This window comes from Podarcis raffonei, chromosome Z (assembly GCF_027172205.1).
Source record: "Podarcis raffonei isolate rPodRaf1 chromosome Z, rPodRaf1.pri, whole genome shotgun sequence".
Classification (NCBI taxonomy): domain Eukaryota; kingdom Metazoa; phylum Chordata; class Lepidosauria; order Squamata; family Lacertidae; genus Podarcis; species Podarcis raffonei.
In genome coordinates this window covers 24,196,296-24,216,935 of record NC_070621.1, presented here as the reverse complement: position 1 = coordinate 24,216,935, position 20,640 = coordinate 24,196,296, and the positions used below count along the sequence as shown (strand labels likewise).

At 45.6% G+C, this 20,640-nt stretch overlaps 1 protein-coding gene across 1 annotated transcript; it reads left to right on the top strand.

Moving 5' to 3' along the window:
- The first annotated feature begins 7,426 nt into the window (after positions 1 to 7,426).
- On the top strand, positions 7,427 to 17,724 carry ASB12 (ankyrin repeat and SOCS box containing 12). Its single transcript, XM_053374057.1, has 3 exons — positions 7,427 to 7,841; positions 15,567 to 16,410; positions 17,490 to 17,724. Exons 2-3 carry the CDS (start codon positions 15,588 to 15,590, stop codon positions 17,621 to 17,623), a joined length of 957 nt encoding a protein of 318 aa, XP_053230032.1. The 5' UTR covers positions 7,427 to 7,841; positions 15,567 to 15,587; the 3' UTR covers positions 17,624 to 17,724.
- Positions 17,725 to 20,640: the final 2,916 nt, after the last annotated feature.

The following is a 20,640-nucleotide window of genomic DNA, read 5'->3' as shown; positions in this document are numbered from 1 at the left end:
ACTCTTTGTTCCACTATCAAGCAGCTCATGTCATCGTGAACTCTTTCTTAAATATTTCTTATCTGTGTTCCCGTCCTACTCTTATCCAGCAATTGGCATCAGTTCTATAGCTTGGTAATACTAGGATGTTGGTCTTCTTTCCAGAACATCTAGTACCATTCTGCCCTCTAGCGGCTTAGAGCAGGAAAGACAGGAGAAACATAACCTTTTTGTTCAAATTAGGCACATTAAAGAGGGAGAGGGAGAGAAGCTCTGCTGCATATACAGTGGTACCTCCGGTTACATACGCTTCAGGTTACATATGCTTCAGGTTACAGACTCCGCTAACCCAGAAATAGTACCTCGGGTTAAGAACTTTGCTTCAGGATGAGAACAGAAATTGTGCTCCGGCGGCGTGGCAGCAGCAGGAGGCCCCATTAGCTAAAGTGGTGCTTCAGGTTAAGAACAGTTTCAGGTTAAGAACGGACGTCCGGAACAAATTACCGTAAGTACTTAACCCGAGGTATCACTGTACAGTGGTACCTCAGGTTACAGACTCAGCTAACCCAGAAATAGTGCTTCAGGTTAAGAACTTTGCTTCAGGATGAGAACAGAAATCATGCTCCGGCGGTGCGGCAGCAGGAGGAGGCCCCATTAGCTAAAGTGGTGCTTCAGGTTAAGAACAGTTTCAGGTTAAGAACGGACCTCCGGAACAAATTACCGTAAGTACTTAACCCGAGGTATCACTGTACAGTGGTACCCCAGGTTACAGACTCAGCTAACCCAGAAATAGTGCTTCAGGTTAAGAACTTTGCTTCAGGATGAGAACAGAAATCATGCTCTGGCGCGACAGCAGGAGGAGGCCCCATTAGCTAAAGTGGTGCTTCAGGTTAAGAACAGTTTCAGGTTATAACAGTACTTGAAGTACTTACTAAGAGACTGAGAGAGGCAGCGGAAGTGAAAGGGATTAAGGTAGGGACTAAAGAACATAAGATAAAAGCTTTCGCGGATGATATTGTATTAACTCTGTCTGAAATATCCTCGGAGTCAAGTGTGGATTTCATTCAGCTCATAGTAGTGAGGAATGAAAGTTCCCCCAAAATATCTGCTTTACGTACATTATTTACACAATGGGCCACACGTGATTGGCTAATTCTGGGATTCTCCTGTAGGCCAATCAGGTTGCGGATTCACTTCCACCTGGAGCGGACCAATCATACTGCTGCATTGTTCTAGGACCAATCAGACTGCTGCATTCTGGAGCCTATTGTTCTAGGACCAATCAGACTGCTGCATTCTGAATCCTATTGTTCTGGGACCAATCAGACTGCTGCCTTTTGGATCCTATTCAAGTCAGTACATAACACTGTCCCTTCTTTCTCCCCCATTTCCCCTAGTTTTAGCTGTTTCCATTTGCTCCATTCATTTGTATGGGACAGGGAAAGTGGGTGACAATCAGGACACATTCCCAGAAGGCAACATAGTCACCATCATTCCATTATACAAAAACTAACTTTTGCATAGATCACTGAAATAGTTAGCCCTGAAAAATCTCAGCTCTTCATGCCTTCAGATCTAAAGTCCCCCTCCAGGTGTGTGATCCACCCCCCAAACATTTTTGTGTGAAGTGAAAACATCACATTATAATGCAATTTGCCTCTCACAGGGGAGGAGCAATAATCTACCTTATTTTTTATCAAACATATTGTGCTAAAAAATAAATAAATAGTGCATTACAGTGGTACCTCGGGTTAAGTACTTAATTCGTTCCGGAGGTCCATTCTTAACCTGAAACTGTTCTTAACCTGAAGCACCACTTTAGCTAATGGAGCCTCCCGCTGCCGCTGCGCCGCAACCACACGATTTCTGTTCTCATCCTGAAGCAAAGTTCTTAACCTGATATACTATTTCTGGGTTAGCGGAGTCTGTAACCTGAAGCGCATATAACCTGAAGCGCATGTAACCCGAGGTACCAATGTACTGGTATATGCTTGCGAGATGACAATTGCTTTTAATTTTGAACACTTTGCATAAGTAGTTTTCTTTCCCACACACACTCCTTTGCCCCCTGCCCCCAATATCAGGTCAGGGTTGCCTCCAGAATCAAAAGCCAACCCCAAGGAATGCTCTCTTTCTTCCATCCTAGGAGTCTTTCTCATGTGACTAATTTAGTTTGTTTATTTACCACTTCAAAGTCCTGATAAAAACCCTTCAACCTGTCAGATAAATTCTCCTGGCAGTTTGCTTTTATTAAGGTGTGGAATCATCCAGTCTAAATCCAAGAATGCCTTTCCCTGGGAGGGCCGGCGGGGAGGAGGCTGATAAGGCTGGCTAAACTGCCGCTGCATGAATAGCCGCACACTCTTTAATGTGATCAACCATTTCTGCAGTCTTTTAATGTCCAAGAGACATGCTTAGACTAAAGCCTCCTACGTACTACACTCACTGAACTAGGCCCTCCAAATGTTACTGGATGGGAACTCCCATAGTCAGCCACACTGCTTGAGTCTGATGGAAGTTAATTCAACCTTTGGAGGGCTACAGCCTCCCCATCCTTGCAGAAGCCCCACCTTCTAATCTAAGGATGGGAAAACTGTAGCCCTCCAGATGTTGTTGGAGTACAACTCCCATCATCCTTGACCACTGGCTGTACTGCCTGGAGCTGATGGGAGTTGGAGTCCAATAACATCTATGGAGGTTCCTGCTCTAATCCTAAGAGCATGGCGCAAACCACAGTTGTTCAGTTTTGAGAAGCAGGCGCTCTGCACATGCCCCAAGCCTCCCTTTGTGACAGTATTCCACACGTCCAGTTCTGTCACTGAACACAAGCGGAAACCTGGTGTACCTGCTGCTTTCTATCATGCCTACAGAAGGTATTTCAGGAGCAGGTCTGATGCTCTCATTCAGTGCATTGGTGCCTTCAAGCACTGGCACATGGCTGGCACTGTAATACTGATATTCTACATGGTAAACTGGTGAAAACTGAGGGAAGAGAACTGGGTCAAGAGAGGAGCCACTGAGCACAGGGAAGGGAAGGGATGAAGAGGTGAAATCCTTATACAACCCACACCTTGCCACAGGACAGCTTGCAGGATGTCTGTGTGTGGAGACAGTTCATTGACTCGCCCATTGAGCACTCAAGTGCCAGATCAGAAACCTCTGTCACCTTTGAGTCTGCACTGTTTCCAGCTATGTGCTAAAAACATTTTTTAAAATTGTGTTGGAAGGGATCTTGAAGGTCCTCCAGTCCACCCCCTAAACAGTGTGGGATCTGCAATGCAAGATGCAACTTACAGCAAGAGTCACAATAGTAGCACATAGCTGTAAGCATAGCTGCTGCTTTCTACACCTTCTTGGGGGGGCACTTTTGGCTGTGTGCACACAATACAATTAAAACACATTATTCCTTGCACAGCTACAATTCCCAGCACTCTTAACTACAGTTCCTATGAATCTTTGGGGAAGGCCTTGTGGAACGCCCCCACATATCCAATACAATACAAATCTGAGGTTCTGCCCCCCCTAACAAAAGCCTGCCCCCTTAACAAAAATCCTGGCTATGCCCATGCCCCCAGCCATTGCCAAGTTCAGTGAAAGTGGGGCAGTCTAGCACCTTCACATTTCCACTCATCCTTCCCATCCCTGGAGCAGAGGAGATGGGCATCAGGGCCTTGGCAGAATGCTACCTCTCTTGCCAAGTTTTGGCAGCGGCAGAAGTGGCAGGGTGGGCAAGGGGGTGCAGCAGAAAGGCAGAGAGTGACATACAGTGGTACCTCTGGATGTGAACAGGATCCGTTCCGGAGCCCCATTCGCATCCTGAAGCGAACGCAACCTGCGTCCGTGTGTGTCACAATTTGCCGCTTCCATGCATGACGTCACTTTGAGCGTCTGCGCATGCGCGAGTGGCGAAACCCGAAAGTAACGCACTCCATTACTTCTGGGTCGCCACGGAGTCCAACCCAAAAATGCTTAACCTGAAGCTACGTCAACCCGAGGTTTGACTGTACAGTGGTACCTCGGGTTACATACGCTTCAGGTTACATACGCTTCAGGTTAGACTCCACTAACCCAGAAATAGTACCTCAGGTTAAGAATTTTGCTTCAGGATATGAACAGAAATCGTGTCCCGGCGGCAGCAGGAGGCCCCATTAGCTAAAGTGGTGCTTCAGGTTAAGAACAGTTTCAGGTTAAGAACGGACCTCCTGAACGAATTAAGTACTTAACCCAAGGTACCACTGTATTCCCACTTCACCTCAGGTGGTGATACACATTTCCTTCTAAAGCAGGAAACAGCAAACTTCAAGCTTGCAGCATCTAATTTGTGGTGTAAAAGTGTAACCCTGAGATTCATTAGCTGAAGCCTGACGCAGAAGACATATAGTTAAAATTACATAATCTTGAGCTCAGAATTTTTTTTTTTTAATAATTTTTATTACAGATTTTTATAACAACACAAACATATAACAAATACATAACCAAAAAACAAAAACAAAAAACAAAAACAGAACAAAAAACATGTACCATTTCGTATCTTAGTTTCTTATACCTTACTTCCCCGACTTCCTCATGCCTCCCTTTTCTGTATTCCAAGTTCTTATCAATTACTCAGCAAATCTTCCCTTATTTTAATTAAAATTTAAACTAATTTTCCTTATTCTCCTTGTCTTAACCATTGCTAATAGTAACCATTTACTTTCCAATCCAACATCATTCTAATTTTCATTAATTTTATAATATTTCTTTAAATAGTCCTTAAACTTTTTCCATTCTTCTTGCGCTGCTTCTCTTCCCTGGTTTCGGATTCTGCTCGTCATTTCTGCCAAGCCCATGTAGTCTATCACCTTCATCTGCCATTCTTCCAGTGTGGGTAAATCTTGCGTCTTCCAGTACTTCGCAATGAGTATTCTAGCTGCTGTTGTGGCGTACATAAAGAAAGTTGTATCTATCTTTGACACCCCCTGGCCGACAATACCCAAGAGAAAGGCCTCTGGTTTCTTGGGAAAAGTATATTTAAATACCTTTTTCAGTTCATTATAGATCATTTCCCATTGAGCTCAGAATTTTGTTTCCAGTCCCAGATCTGAACTGAGCTCAGTTCTTGCATGCAAAACCAGTGCGGCATAGTTGTTAGGGTGATGGACTGGACTGAGGAGACCAGGGTTCAAACTCCCACTCAGCCATGAAGCTCTCTGGGTGAGCTTGGGCCAGTCACTGCCTCTCAGTGATATTCTGATATTCTACATGGTAAACTGGTGAAAACTGAGGGAAGAGAACTGGATCAAGAGAGGAGCCACTGAGCACAGGGAAGGGAAGGGAAGAGGGTTGTTGTGAGGATAAAATGGGGGAAGGGATAGAGCCCATGACATCCTTGGAGGAAAGATGAGATATAAAAAGCACAAATAAATAAACAAATCCATTCATGGGGTTTCCCACCCACCCCGTTTCACCACTATAATTTAGTGGTTCTTTTTGCTGTTGCCATCATTAAACAGCTAGGAGTAAGAAATCATTGTTGATCTAACTTGCAGTGCACACAGAGATCTACCAGTACATCCCCACCTACCCTTTGAAGCCCGCACCTGGCCTAAAAGGGAGCCATCCAAAACGCATTAAGTCCAAGTTCTGAAATTGCCCAGCTTCCCCACCAGATCCCATCCTCATGTTAATCAAGTAAGCAAACACATCTCTAAACCTGCAGGCACTTTAATGGCATTGCAAGTCTGGAGCAGATGGCTTTAGCAACACGTTCTCTCCCCAGTCTAATAATAAACCAAACACACTGGGGAGACAGATGATAATGTTGTTGTTGTTGTCTCAGAGCTGCAGGAGCCTTTGCTGCCCATCTCATTTTACTTCTGTCCCACGAAATTGTTTGACCAATGATGCTCACGGGACGATGAGTGTACAGTATATGTGACACGGGCAATGCAGAACATTCTTCTCCCTCTCCAGACCGGATGTGTGAGATTCATTAATCCTAAAGGCATCAACCAGGGCTGAGAAAGAGTTTGGTGTAGTGGTTAGAGAGTAGGAACAAGGGCCTGGAGACCAGGGTTCAAAACCCCACTTAGCCATGAAACTCACTGGGTGGACTTGGTCTAGTCATTGCCTCTTCCAGTCTAACCTACCTCGTGGGGTGGTTGTGGTGATTAATTGAGATGGGGGGAGAATCACGTATGCCACCATGAGCTCCTTGGAGAAAAAGGGTGGGGTATAACTGCAATAGGGACGCGGGTGGCGCTGTGGGTTAAACCACAGAGCCTAGGACTTGCCGATCAGAAGGTCGGCGGTTCAAATCTCCGTGACAGGGTGCGCTCCTGTTGCTCGGTCCCTGCTCCTGCCAACCTAGCAGTTCGAAAGCACGTCAAAGTGCAAGTAGATAAATAGGTACCGCTCCGGCGGGAAGGTAAACGGCGTTTCCTTGCGCTGCTCTGGTTCGCCAGAAGCGGCTTAGTCATGCTGGCCACATGACCTGGAAGCTGTCTGCGGACAAACGACAGCTCCCTCGGCCTATAGAGCGAGATGAGCGTGCAACCCCAGAGTCAGTCACGACTGGACCTAATGTTCAGGGGTTCCTTTACCTTTATAACTGCAATAATTAAATAAATAATGCAAAGATATTGTTAAATTTCCCCCGGACTTGATCCCTGAACACTTGGTAAGTGGTGGCTGAATGTTTGAACCAACTCAGTTGAAAAGCATTTTTGTCGAGAAATGGCTGAGTTGATAGGATACTTCTGTCTGTAGGTGTATATGAGGAGGTTTGGCCTCCACCAAGTTGATGGGCATTGCCATTCAAATGGTGTGCGTGTGTGCCACATCTTGTGAATGATTATGTGGGGTGGGGCTTACCTGGAGCCTCCCCCCCCCATATTTTATTCAAGTTGACACCCCTGACTGGAGGCCACCTGGCTCCTCCTCATCCCTGAACTAGGCTGTGGGGCCACTCAGGGCCAGGAACATAGCTGTCAACGTTTCCTTTTTTAAAAAAGGGAAATTCCCTTATTCCGAATAGGATTCCTCGCAAGAAAAGGGAAAAGTTGACAGCTACGGCCAGGAAGAGTATGCAGCCACATGCATCATTCACCTGGGCTGAATCCTGGCACTGCAAATCTCTTCCAGGCCTGAGAACTTGTTGCCGACAGTGCCTTGTTACCGCCATAAACCTACTCATCCCCTTTGCTAAATCCCCATGCAAGGGAACAGAACACCTGGGGAAGGCTTCTCCAGCCTAGTGCCCTCTGGTGGGGGAGGGTTGCTAGAGAAACGCTAGAGAGCTGCTGCCAATCAGTGTAGGCAACACGGAGCTGGATGGAGCAATCATCTGACTCAATATATTCCTATGCTTTGGACGGCAATCCCTGGGGATGATGGGAGTTGTAGTCCAAAAGACCTGCAGAGCACCAAAAGGCTGATCTGCGCCATGCGTCCCGTGTGCTATTGCGAGGTCCGACGTCCAGGTCCCAACCCAAGCCCTTCTAACTTGCCTCCTGCAGGCTGCACTTTCCAAGAATGGAAGTTGTCAGATAAGACGCCCAAGCAGGGGGCTAAAATTAGCCCGAGAGCCCTTATTTGATCGGCGGCCGGCAGCAGCGCAGCTGTCCACTTAGCCGGCTGGCGCTAGCCTTCGCTTTCCTTCTAGTCGGTGCCCCGACGACCACCCCCCGGTCCCCTTCCCTTCTCTCGCTATTCTGGCCCAGGGAGAAACCCGCGATGTGGGGCAGCCCCTTGCCCTAGCTGGTCCCCAGCGACCTCACAGAGGCCCGGCGGCGACGTAGCCAGGCTGGCCGGCGGCTCACCAGACACCGCTCCGTCGAGGCACAGCCAAGCGACTAGCAACCCGCCCGGCCAGCAACCAGCTCGTGAGTATCTTCAGCCAGGTGGCCTACCCGTCTCTCCATCCGCCTGGCCATGACTCCGAGTCCTCCACCTGGAGTGGCAGATCGTTTTTTTCCCGGGGCGGCTGGGAGTTGCTCCCGGTTCACACGTGCGCGCCTACAAGCAACTCCCAGGCTCTGTTTTTACGCGCTGGATCGCTGCCCACTTGGCCTGGCCTACTAAGCGGAGGAGGTGGCGGGGATGGATTGCCGCACTTAGGGGGCGGGGAAGGGGGCAATTAACCCTCGTACGTGGACAAAACCAGAATATTTTTCCCTGATATGAAGTGAAATTTGTTGGTTTGTAGAATGGGTTTTTCTGTTGTTTTCGGACAGGAAGCCCTGAGAAATGGTGGTGCAATCCTTTCAAGATTCTAATTCCGAGTTCCACTGCATGTCTCCACCTACAACAGACGTATTACATTTGTGTACAGTCATTGTGCAGATTTATTTTTTTGCATTTTTGTCCACCTTTTTCTTCCAAGGTGGCACACATGGTTCTCCTCCCTCATTTCACACTCACAACCTCCCTGTGTGGCAGGTTAGGCTGAAAGCTAGCAACTAGTTCAAGGTCACCCAATGGACTCCTGGACTGAGCAAGGATTTGAACCCTGGTTTCCCAGGTCCCAGTCCAACCTCATTTATCATACTGCCATAGGGATTGTGGAAGGAATAAGTGCACCTTGGGGCCATTCAGATGATTAAAATTATTGTGGTATGTATTAGCACAAATTTCAAAACTGCACTTGATTGTCCTTGTAACTGTTATAAAAATTATTTTGGCTGTTTTGAAGGATATGCCTGTAAATTACCTTGGGGCATATTATGTGGAAAGTGATTTGCAGACTAAATAATAATGCAAATAATAATATTAAGCTTGGGTACACAGGAACATAATGGGATGCGGGTGGCACTGTGGGTTAAACCACTGTGCCACTTGGGCTTGCCTATCGAAAGGTCAGATGTTTGAATCCCTGCAATGGGGTGTGCTCCCGTTGTTCGGTCCCTGCTCCTGCCAACCTAGCAGTTCGAAAGCACGCAGTGCAAGTAGATAAATAGGTACCGCTCTGGCAGGAAGGTAAATGTCATTTCCATGCACTGCTCTGGTTCGCCAGAAGCAGCTTAGTCATGCTGGACACATGACCTGGAAAAACTGTCTATGGAAGTGAACAAACACAGGAACATAGGAATCTGCCTTGTACTTAGACCTTTGATCTATCTAGCTTAGTTTTGTCTACACTGAATGGCAGCATCTCCAGAATTCCAGACTGGGTACATTCCCAACCCCAATTGGAGATGCTGGGGATTAAACATGGAATCTTCTGCATGCAAAGCAGATGCTCAATGACAGCCTTGTTTAGACCCTGGCCTTAATGCTCTCACAGGGGCTTCCTTAGACAGACATTTATTACTTTGGTTGTGAAGCACACAATTAACATTCCCCACCCCCCATACACCATGCTTTACACCCGGCTCTTTACATTCCTTATATCAGAACTTTCCAAACTGTGTGTTGCGACATGTTAGTGTGTCAGCTGCAGTGTGTGGGTGTGCTGTGCAACTGCTCCCTGCGTTCCTCCCAAGGCTGGAAATAAGTTAGTTTGATTCCGGTTTGCTAGTAAAACTGAATTACTGTGTCACAAAATGGTGCCTGTCTAAAAAGTGTGTCACCAACATGTAAAGTTTAGAAAGCTCTGCCTTATATGCTAAAACTAAAAGGCATTCTGGCCAACCCAAATTATTATTATTATTATCTAAAAGTTTTACTTTTAGACTCACCTATAGCATGATCATGAGATTGGGAATAAAATAGGGTTTGTGTCTGCTGCTGTGAAGCTAAGTGCTTCATTGATTTAGAAATGAGCCCCGTTTTGTTGAAGAAAAGGATAATGTGGTTAAAGTAAAGATAACAAAATGAGCATTTCTAATAATGTACTTGCCTTGCTGGCCACCTCGACTTTAAATAGAATAATAATAATGAGAAGAAAATAAAGGATGCTGTGGCAAGCTGGACCTGTTTGCTGCTGGTCCCATCACCTACTGCTTCCTGACCCCAGAGCTGAGGTCCTGCACAACTGTATAGAACACCCCTCTTGTATGTACCCTTCTTTACATTGAACTCATTATGGTAGGCCTCTTTCAGTATGCTGCCCCAGCCTGAAGTTTGGAGGGTTGCCATGAGGCCTCTTTGGTGGTAGTCCCCTCGGCTCTGAATTGGTTTCCCTAAAGAAGCTCGCCTGGTGCCCACATTGTTGTCCTGGAATAAAATGAGAGGTCCTCTTGTAGATCAGGAGCTGATTAAGTAGCAGGAACCAGAGAGTAGGAATAAATGGACAATTCTTTGAATGGAGGGGTGTAGAAAATGCAGTCCTCCAAAGATCAGTATTGGGAACTGTGTTTTTTAACTTGTTAATAAATGATCTGAAATCAGAGGTGAGCAGTGAAGTGGCCAAGTTGGTGGATGGTACTCAATTCAGAATCCTTAATACAAAAGGGTTGTGAAGAGCTCTCCAAACTGAGTGAATGAGAAGTAGAATGGCAAATGCAATCTAGTGTAAACAAGTGTAAAGTGATACATGTTGGGGCAAAAAAATAAATCTTAATTTCACATGTACACTCATGGGGTCTGAACTGGAGATGGCTGAGCAGGAATGAGACCTTGGGGTCATAGTAGGTAGCTCAGTGAAGATGCCAGCCCAGTGTGCGGCAGCTGTGAAAAAGGCAAATTCCATGTGAGGGGAAAATGAAACATCATAATGCCTTTCTATATAGGCTTGCAAGCTCATTTGGAATATACCGTATTTTCCCCTCTATTACACGCAGATTTTTTCTCCTAAAAAGTAAGGGGAAATGTCTGTGCGTGTTATTGAGCGAATGTGTGGTCCCTGGAGCTGACAAGCGCGAGTGAAGGCAAAAATCAGGCAAATATCAAATCGTCCGGAGAAGGGAGGAAAGCTGCTGCTTTCCTGCATTCTGCCTCAGGGTCTTACTGCCCTCCCGCTTCTGTTTCCTTACTGTGTTTGCTCAAACGGAACAAAGAGCAGAGAAAACCCCTCCCCTCCAGGCAAGCAGAGCGTCCTTCCTTCTAATTCCTCTCCGTGCGTCTGGGACTCGAAGGCAACATGCAGGTTGGGGGGGGGGGAGAGAGAGAGAGAGCTGGCTGGCTTGTGGGGGGGGGGACTTTTGCCTTCCTTTCCTCCCTCCGGTAAAACCCCTCTCCTGCATTCTTAGCCAGCTGCTTCTCTGCACACCCCTCTCCTTGTCGCTTCTATGTTTTTCCTTCCCTCCCTACTTAAAACGTGGTTCCAATCACGGATCCACATGGATCCTCAGGATCTTTGCATTGAGTCACCCCAAATTCACCATCAGATCACATAGCAATGATCTGATGCAAAAACAGGGCTGCAATGGTGCAAAAACATGGTTACAAAGCACGGATCCACATGGATCCTCAGGATCTTTGCATTGGGTCACCCCAAATTCACCATCAGATCACATAGCATGTCCATGGCTACAGCCTGCACCAAAAAAATCACGCACCCACTGTTGCCTGGGGCTGCAATGGTACAAAAACGTGGTTACAAAGCATGGATCCACATGGATCCTCAGGATCTTTGCATTGGGTCACCCCAAATTCACCATCAGATCACATAGCATGTCCATGGCTACAGCCTGCACCAAAAAAATCACGCACCCACTGTTGCCTGGGGCTGCAATGGTGCAAAAACGTGGTTACAAAGCATGGATCCACATGGATCCTCAGGATCTTTGCATTGGGTCACCCCAAATTCGCAATCAGATCACATAGCATGCCCATGGCTACAGCCTGCACCAAAAAAATCACGCACCCACTGTTGCCTGGGGCTGCAATGGTGCAAAAACGTGGTTACAAAGCACGGATCCACATGGATCCTCAGGATCTTTGCATTGGGTCACCCCAAATTCACCATCAGATCACATAGCATGTCCATGGCTACAGCCTGCACCAAAAAAATCACGCACCCACTGTTGCCTGGGGCTGCAATGGTACAAAAACGTGGTTACAAAGCATGGATCCACATGGATCCTCAGGATCTTTGCATTGGGTCACCCCAAATTCACCATCAGATCACATAGCATGTCCATGGCTACAGCCTGCACCAAAAAAATCACGCACCCACTGTTGCCTGGGGCTGCAATGGTACAAAAACATGGTTACAAAGCATGGATCCACATGGATCCTCAGGATCTTTGCATTGGGCTACCCCAAACTCACCATCAAATCACATGTCTGTGGCCGCAGCATGAAGCACAAAAATGATACATCCACTGTTTCATTCAGAATTTTTTTTTCTTGTTTTCCTCCTCTAAAAACTATGTGCGTGTTATGGTCGGGTGCGTGTTATAGAGCGAAAAATACGGTAGTTCACAGTTCTGATCGCATCGCCTCAGAAAACATATTGCAGAGCTGGAAAAGGTTCAGAAAAGGGCATCCAAAAAGGCTTTCCCAATGCCCCTATGAGGAAAGGTTGCTGGGTTTGGGAGATTTTAGTTAAAAGTGAGTAAGAGGCGACATGATAGAAATTAATAAAATTGTGCATGGCCTGGAGAAAACTCCTGTTCCGCCCCCCTGCCCTGCATCTCATAACTCTAGAACTCGTGGATAGTCAAGGAATCTGAATGCTGAAAGATAATCACTAAGGACAATTTTAAAAAGAAAGTGCTTCTTCATGCACTTCATAGTTAAGCAATGGAATGTACGTCCGCAAGAGGTAATGATGGCTACCAACTTGCGTAGCTTAAAATTCATGGATAATAAGGCTGTTCTTGGCTACTTACTGGCCATGATGGAGCCTATGTTCTGAATGCTTCCAAAAACCAGCTGCTGGTAACCCCAGGAGGGGAGAAGCTCTTGTGCTTGGGCCTTCTTGAGGGGTTTCCATAAGCATTTGGTTAGCCACTGTGTGAACAGGATGCTGGACTAGATGGGCCATTGGCCTCTTCTTATATCGCCCTTTCAACACCAGCCTAATTTCTCAATCCTTTTAAGATATAGTTATTTTCAGTGGTATGGCTGGTGGATGGTTTTTAGGTTCTGTATTTGGTATTTTATCTCCTGTATTCCTTGACTTCGAGTATTATGAGAGGGAGGGATAGGTTGCAAATCACATGTTGCAACCTTTCCTCTTAGGGGACTTGTTCCAGTCCCAAGATCTTGATACAGGCCTCCCTGGATAGGCTGTAACTAAGGCTTGTGGGTGGCTCTTTCCAAAACCAGGGTGGACTCGTCCAGGCTGAGGTCGCGAGGTGAGCAGCTGGAGATGGATGCTTTGCAAGAGGAACAGGAATGGAGGAGTAGGGTGGTTGACCGAGAGGATATATTTGGATGCTTCGGAGATGGAATGCATCTGAAATTCTTTTTTTACCCTTCCTCCGAGCTTAAAGCATTTCGTAGCTGGGCAGGTGGAGCTTGGCATTCCTTCAAGTGAAAAATGTTAGGAATTGGCTTCCAAAGGGCCTCCCTGCCTGTCTGGAATATATTTCTGCCCCCCTTTTTTGGCTAACATCTGATGCAGCCCCCACCACTATCACCCCGATCTCGGGTTGCAGAAGCACTTGTGATTTTTACGGATTGAAATGTTAATAGCATCAGGATAAGAGTAAAAATTAGCCACTCACAGAAGATCCTGCCTGCAAGAGGCAGACTTTGGTAATCATTCGTAATATTGCGTCCAGTGCAAGACCAACATTTGGCGGCCCCAAATGGATATTCTCAGTTGTGGATCTTCTCAATTTTGCACCCCCTTCAGCTTGGTACCCTGCGTGGGGGAAATGCACGCAATGCCCTATATCCAGTGATGCTCCAACCAATTCTGTTCCTTCATGAGGCATCTGACCTTTTTTTTTTTTTTGGTATGAAGTCAAATCCAAAGCAGTGACTCATGCAGAAACACATTTAATTAATTAATTAATTAATTTTTTATTTATTGCTACCCTGCCTTTTTTTAAAAAAAAAAGTGGCTTACAAAAATTAAAGCAAGGCTAAAACACTGAAAGCAAAATACAGTACGTATAACGTACCATTTTAAAAGTAATTTATAATGGATTTGAAATCATGTATTAGTGTATTTTTGGTCTGTGGAAGCTGCCCAGAGTGGCTGGGGAAACCCAGCCAGTTGGGCGGGGTACAAATAATACATCATCATCATCATCATCATCATTATTATTATTATGTAAAAAAACAAATTTAATAAAACACAGTAAAAACATTAAAAACAGCACAGCACTGCTAAGGTGCTTCTGCAGTAATGCCTCTCTCTAATGCAGAGATGGGAAAACTATTTCAATGTGAGGGGCATAGCCAACCTTCTGGGGTGGGGGGTGGGGGCAGTGTGCTAACAGTGGGTGGAGCCAGAGACAAAAGTGGGTGGAGCAAAGGATATTACTTTGTAAAGTGGGCTAGATTCCAGCCATGCAAAAGGCAGATGTTTCAAGTTTCTATGCATGCACACATATGCAGAGAGAAAGAGAGACAGACAGACTACTCTCCATCAGACAAGCAAGAGGAAGTTCCAGCATACTTTCAAACCAGTCAAAAGCACAGGAGGAGAGTGCAGACCAGGTCCAGTGAGGGGTGCAGCCTGATAGAGAGGGATGTTGCTTGGGAAGAATCCCAGGGACCCAAAAGAAAGGCATGGAGGGTCACAATTAGCCCTGTGTTTCCCCACCTCTGCATGAGAACCTGCAAAACACACCTACAGTAAGGAAGGCCTTTTATCAGCTACAACTGTTCTTGGATGGGGAAAGTCTGGCCACTGATTTATGCATTGGTATCCTCAAGATTCAGTAATTGCAGTTCACTCTACATGGAGCTATCCTTGGGCCTGGTCTGGAGGTTCCTGCTGATGGAGAGTGCTGCAGCTAAACTGTTGAAGGGGACAAACTATTGCCAGCACATAACTCAAAAGCTTGCACTGGCTGCCTGTACGCTACTGGACCAGGTTCAAGGTTCTTGTATTCATTTTCAAGGCCCTTAACATTTTGTCTCCAGGATACCTGATACCTTATATTCCTGCTTGATCACTGAGATCTTTGTGGGGAGCCACTATTAGTGGACCCCCCATGGCTGAGATGCATGGCTTGAATCTGCTAGAAACCATGCATTCAGTATTGTGGGCTCTATTTTATCCCTTAGAGTTGAGGTCAGGCAGGCCCCTCCCTGTTGAACTTCCAGTGCCCACTGAATTTTAATTTTAATTCCAGCTGGCATTTTGAGTCATATGTAATTTTATAGTTTTTACCTGCTTTTAAAATGCCTCCTGAAATAAAATTAAAAAGTCTTTAGTGAGGCCAGGAGTTCAACTGTAAAGGGACCTGTGTGACCTCAACAGTGGGGAGGCAGATTTCCACAAAATTGGGCTCACCATGGTAAACATACAGGTCCTGGGGGATACAAGCATGCATCCCATAATTGGTCCCCCCCCCAATTGTTTTAATATATAAAATGGTGACACCTGCTTTCAAATATGCAATTGTGCTCTATGCATGCTTTAATTGTAAATAGCTTTGGCATGCCTCATGGGAAGCAAATGACAAATGAAATAATAATAATGAACAATAATAATAACTTTTGCTCACCGTTCCCACCAGCCAGGAGCCCCTATCACACATGCATCCCATGTATAACCAGGACATTGTGACTGTGTTTTGTTTATTTGCTTTGCCTTATAGCTCTCTAGCATTGCACAGTTCATGATGAAAATCACCCTCAAGAGACAAGCAAAGATGAGCCTGGTGGACATAACCAAGATTTTCTCCATGCTCCAGCCCAGTGAAGATGAAGAAGGCGATGAAGAAAGACAGGAGCTGAATCTCGCCGTCTCCCAGGACAACTACAGACTTCTGGACGAACTGTTGCGCCAAGAGAGATACAGGCGGTTCATCAACAGCAGGAGCGGCTGGGGGGTGCCAGGGACCCCGCTCCGCCTGGCGGCTTCAAAGGGCCACGTGAGGTGCGTCAAGGTCCTCCTGGCCCATGGAGCCGAAGTGGACAGCCTGGACGTGAAGGCCCAGACACCACTCTTCACAGCTGTCAACAATGGCCACCTCAACTGCGTGATTGCCCTCTTGGAGGCAGGGGCCAGTCCTTCTGGCAGCATCCACAACAATTGCACCCCACTGCTCACGGCAGCAAGAGAAGGGGACATCGACATCCTTCAAGAACTTTTAGAACATGGGGCAGAGGCCAACGTCAAAGCCAGAGTCCCGGAGTGGGCAGCCAACTCTGTTGCCTGCTCGGGCCCTTTGTACCTGTCCGCTGTCTATGGGCACTTGGAGTGTTTCAAGATGCTGCTGCTCCACGGTGCAGATCCCAACTACAACTGCACTGATGAGAAGATGATCACCCGCATTAAGCACCCAAAGAGTCTGCTGGAAATCTGCTTGAGGCACGGTTGTGGAGCGGAATTCGTCAAACTCCTGATAGATTTTGGAGCCAATGTGTACCTACCGGGTATTGTGCTCGATAAGATCTCAGTGAACTCTGAGATGCTGGATTTGTTGGCCAGAGAAAGAGGTAACTTTTTGCCATTTATTATTATTATTATTATTATTATTATTATTATTATTATTATTATTATTATTTTGTAACATCCATTACTGTGTATGCACCATACATTTTAAAGCGCACACACACCTTCTAAGAATCCTGGAAATTGTAGTTTGTTTAAGATGCTGGGAACTGTAGCTCTGTGAGGGGTAAACTACAGTTCCCAGGATTTGTTGGGGAGAGAAATTCACTTTAAATGTACGGTGTGTACACAGCCACTGTTTTTTATTGTCACAACAATACAAACACAACACGTAGGCTAATGATATCATTATTCTATTATATATTTTCTACGTGTTGTGTTTGCATTGTTGTGATTAGTTTTTATTGCAACACGGGTTTGTTTTTGCGTCACTGTTTTTTATTGTGACATTCATGTCTTGTCTTTGGAAAGGACCTACTTGTTAAAGCAAACACAGCCAACTAAATTCACTAAAGTGCAACTACTTTGTCAATTAACAAATACTGTTTAAATTGAATAGATACTCTGATAAAGTAACGAAAAGGGCCCCTTAATATGCTCAGTTGCAAATTTAGGACCCGTCCACCTGTATTGTGTAAATGCCTAATCAGATGTGTGGCCCTTCCTGCCAAAAGTATTTGGCTCCAGCCACTTTTCCTATAAGGAATGTGCATTGGCTTCACCCCTCTCACCATATATATCTTTCAGGGTAGCTCTCCAGAATTTGATCAAATACTTCAAATACTAGGGAATAGCTCAGTGGTAGAACATCAGCCTTGCAAGCATAAAGTCCCAGGTTCAATCCCTGGCAACTCCAGGTAGGATTAGGAGACACTCATGTCTGATAGATCATCTCCCTGTCTGTCATGAGGAGGTGGATGTAGATTTCAGTAAATGTTAGAACTGCAAAATTATGAACACCTGAGGTGTTTCTCTAAAGTGCCTTCCCAGATTTCTGTTCAGCTCCCTGCTTTTGTTCTTGGCTAATGCCTCCGACATTGAGGAGTTCTGGGGGGCTTGGAAGCTCAGCGGTACAATCATCATAGTCTCTCCATTTCCTTTTTCCTTCCCACCCCCTTTCCAGCTGTCCCCAAATCCTTGATGTCGCAATGCAGACTAGCAATCAGGAAGTTCCTAAAACTGGCCAACCGTCCCTTTGCTGTGGATCAACTGGATATCCCACTGTCGCTGCTGAACTACCTCAAACACCGGTCGTAACTGAAGATCAGAGTTGGAACTGCCCAGGGTTACCAAGTATTGTAACTGATTAAGGGTAAAGCAAAAAAAGAACATTCTAAGAATAGAAAGAAGCGTGATTTGGTGGCATTGTTTAGATTTATTGTGTGTGTGTTTAAGTATTGCCTATGCTGCATTATGCAAGAACACTGTTTATTTTTCTTTAGAGCCAGTGTGGTGTAGTGGTTAAGAGCGGTGGACTCGTAATCTGGTGAACCAGGTTTGTGTCTCCGCTCCTCCACCTGCAGCTGCTGGGTGACCTTGGGCTATTCTTTGAAGTCTCTCAGCCTCACTCACCTCACAGAGTGTTTGTTGTGGGGGAAGAAGGCTTAGCCGCTTTGAGACTCCTTCAAGTAGTGATAAAGCGGGATATCAAATCCAAACGCTTCTTCTTTTCTTTAAGCAGAAGTTGATCAAGTGGAATGAAAACTGAAAACCTCACTGTATCCTGTAGATATATTCTAGATTAAACACCCTATTTTGTTATTCTTTTTAAAAGTACCTGGCCAAGGTGTTTTCGACCAGTCTTCGCCAATCTGGTGCCCTTCAGGCGTTCTGGATTGCAACCAGCGTCTGACCATGCATGAGGCAAGGTGAAGCCATTTGCCTCATGCAGTGGATCTGACCCCCTCCCCACTTCACTGTTGCCCCATTCCAAGCCCCACTCATGCCGCCAATAATGTACTCACTGCACCCTTGCCACAAAGTTGGGCCAGCAGTGCAGCTACAGGTGAGGGTACAGGTGCAGTGATGGGACTGGCAGCAACATGGGAGCGATGGCGAGGTCAGGCAGAGGCAGAGGACCCAGATCTATGGGGTTGGGGCAGGGGGATTAGGTGTTTTGTCTGCAGCAGCAAAATGCAACTCGCATCAGCCCCAGCCAGACCAACTGTTTGAGATCTTGGTTCCCCTTACAGTGTAGGGCATTTCTACCAAGGTTGCTAACAGCCTGATCTTATGCATGCCTGCTCAGAAGTACCTATTGAGTCTAATGAGGCTTACCTTCCCACCCACGACTCACCCCAGATAACTGTGTGTAGGATGGGAGCAGGCTAAAACTGCCTTTTTGCAGATCAGTCCCACTGGGGAAAAGGTGAGGCCGTGAGATCCTCAGCAGAGCTACCACCATTTCTTAAATGCAGCCAGCTCAGGTGGAGGCAGAAAAGGGAAACATTTGTTTTTCTTTCTTTGGTTTGTTCCTGTTGCCTCCAGTGGGGCAGCCATGGATTGTGGATATTTATGCCATCTCCCAAAGATGAGAGATGGGACATTCAGTATTCATATTGATGTTTTAATTTTCTTTCATTCTATAGAATTAAATTTGTCATAATATAAAATACGACATATTACAAAATAAAAGGAAGGAATAAAAATTCAATTTAAGATCATACAGCATTCAGCACACCACATTATGATTTCTACAATGGGAAGAAAAATCATTAGGTGGTCTGTCAATACTGACAGCAATTTTCAAATGCTTGGGAACCACTACTCTATTGAATGTTACCTTTTTCTTGATTGGCAGGAATAAGAAATGCAATAATAGGTTTGTAGTGTTACTTGTAAAAAACATTATTAATTCTATGGGGGGGGGGACAGAGATAATGTTGTTTACATTTTAAAGCACACACACTCCAAATTGCAAACTACAGAAAAAGGGGAAATAGGTTGAAATAATATCATCATTACAAAATACAGAGAATATTTAAGAAATATTAATTAAAAATGCAAAGGACACAACATTTGTTGAGCAATTTTGAAAGCAACCTCAGAACACTCAGCACAATGTACCTTTCTTGTTTTGAATTTATTTATTTCATCTACTTTAGCCATTTATACTCCCACTCTTCAGGATACAAATCCTTCTAAGTTAGCTGACAACAAAACAAAATTGGTTTTAAAAACTAGTTCTGCATGTTCATGGCATGGTTTGAATTGTGGAAAAGCTGGCTGTGGGAGGCACTGATTGGCTAGTACCCTTGTCATCACCAACACACCTCACAAACCCCTGGAACAACTTTGCAACTATTATTAAAATGCTTGCACATTTTTTTTTATAAGGTGATGAATTGATGAACAAAGAGGCAAACTCAAAGATGGACCAGTGTATAACTAGCTGACTTGTTTGTATACTCTGTCTTAAAAAAAAGGTAAAGTTACCCTGACCGTTAGGTCCAGTTGCAAATGACTCTGGGGTTGTGGCGCTCATCTCGTTCTATAGGCCGAGGGAGCCGGCGTTTGTCTGCAGACAGCTTCCGGGTCATGTGGCCAGAATGACTAAGCTGCTTCTGGCGAACCAGAGCAGCGCACGGAAATGCCGTTTACCTTCCCGTCAGAGCGGTACCTATTTATCTACTTGCACTGCGTGCTTTCGAACTGCTAGGCTGGCAGGAGCAGGGACCGAGCAACAGGAGCTCGCCCCATTGTGGGGATTCGAACCGCCGACCTTCCGATCAGCAAGCCCTAGGCTCTGTGGTTTAGACCACGCCCCATGCTCTATCTTAACCTTAAGCAATAATGCCCAGTTCACATCATATTGAGATGAGTGGTGAGATATGTTGTTTTGTTAGTTTTAAAAAACAATGGCATATAAAATCACTACCACTAGATGCCACTATTGATCCAAATGCAAGGCCAAAATCCATAATGCATGATTGGATCTCCTGGTGTTTTTATTTTTTTAATTTTACTTAACAGCAGCCCTGGCAGGCTCCAAATTTAGATGGAGTAACTGCAGGGAGAAGGGATGCTCAGGCCATTTTCCTGACCTATATTGCCCTAACTTTTTTTTTAAGCATTTAGCCCTGCAGAGGAGGTGGTTGGGGAAACAGGTACCTGTGTTTCCTCCTTGTCCCCAGGGCTGACAGCAGCTTTGATGAATGAAGATTTAGCCTGGGAAAATGCCACGGGGAGTAAGCACTGCTCTCCATCCCAGTGCTTCTGTTTCAGTTGATCTTGGAAGCTCCAACAATTGCTTTGGACGGGGGGGGGGGGCAGGA

Excerpts from the sequence above, each read along its gene's own strand:
- ASB12 (XM_053374057.1), top strand. The coding sequence starts at position 15,588 with ATGATGAAAATCACCCTCAAGAGACAAGCAAAGATGAGCCTGGTGGAC. Across the intron at positions 16,411-17,489 it reads TTTGTTGGCCAGAGAAAGAG|CTGTCCCCAAATCCTTGATG; the intron begins GTAACTTTTTGC and ends CCCCCTTTCCAG.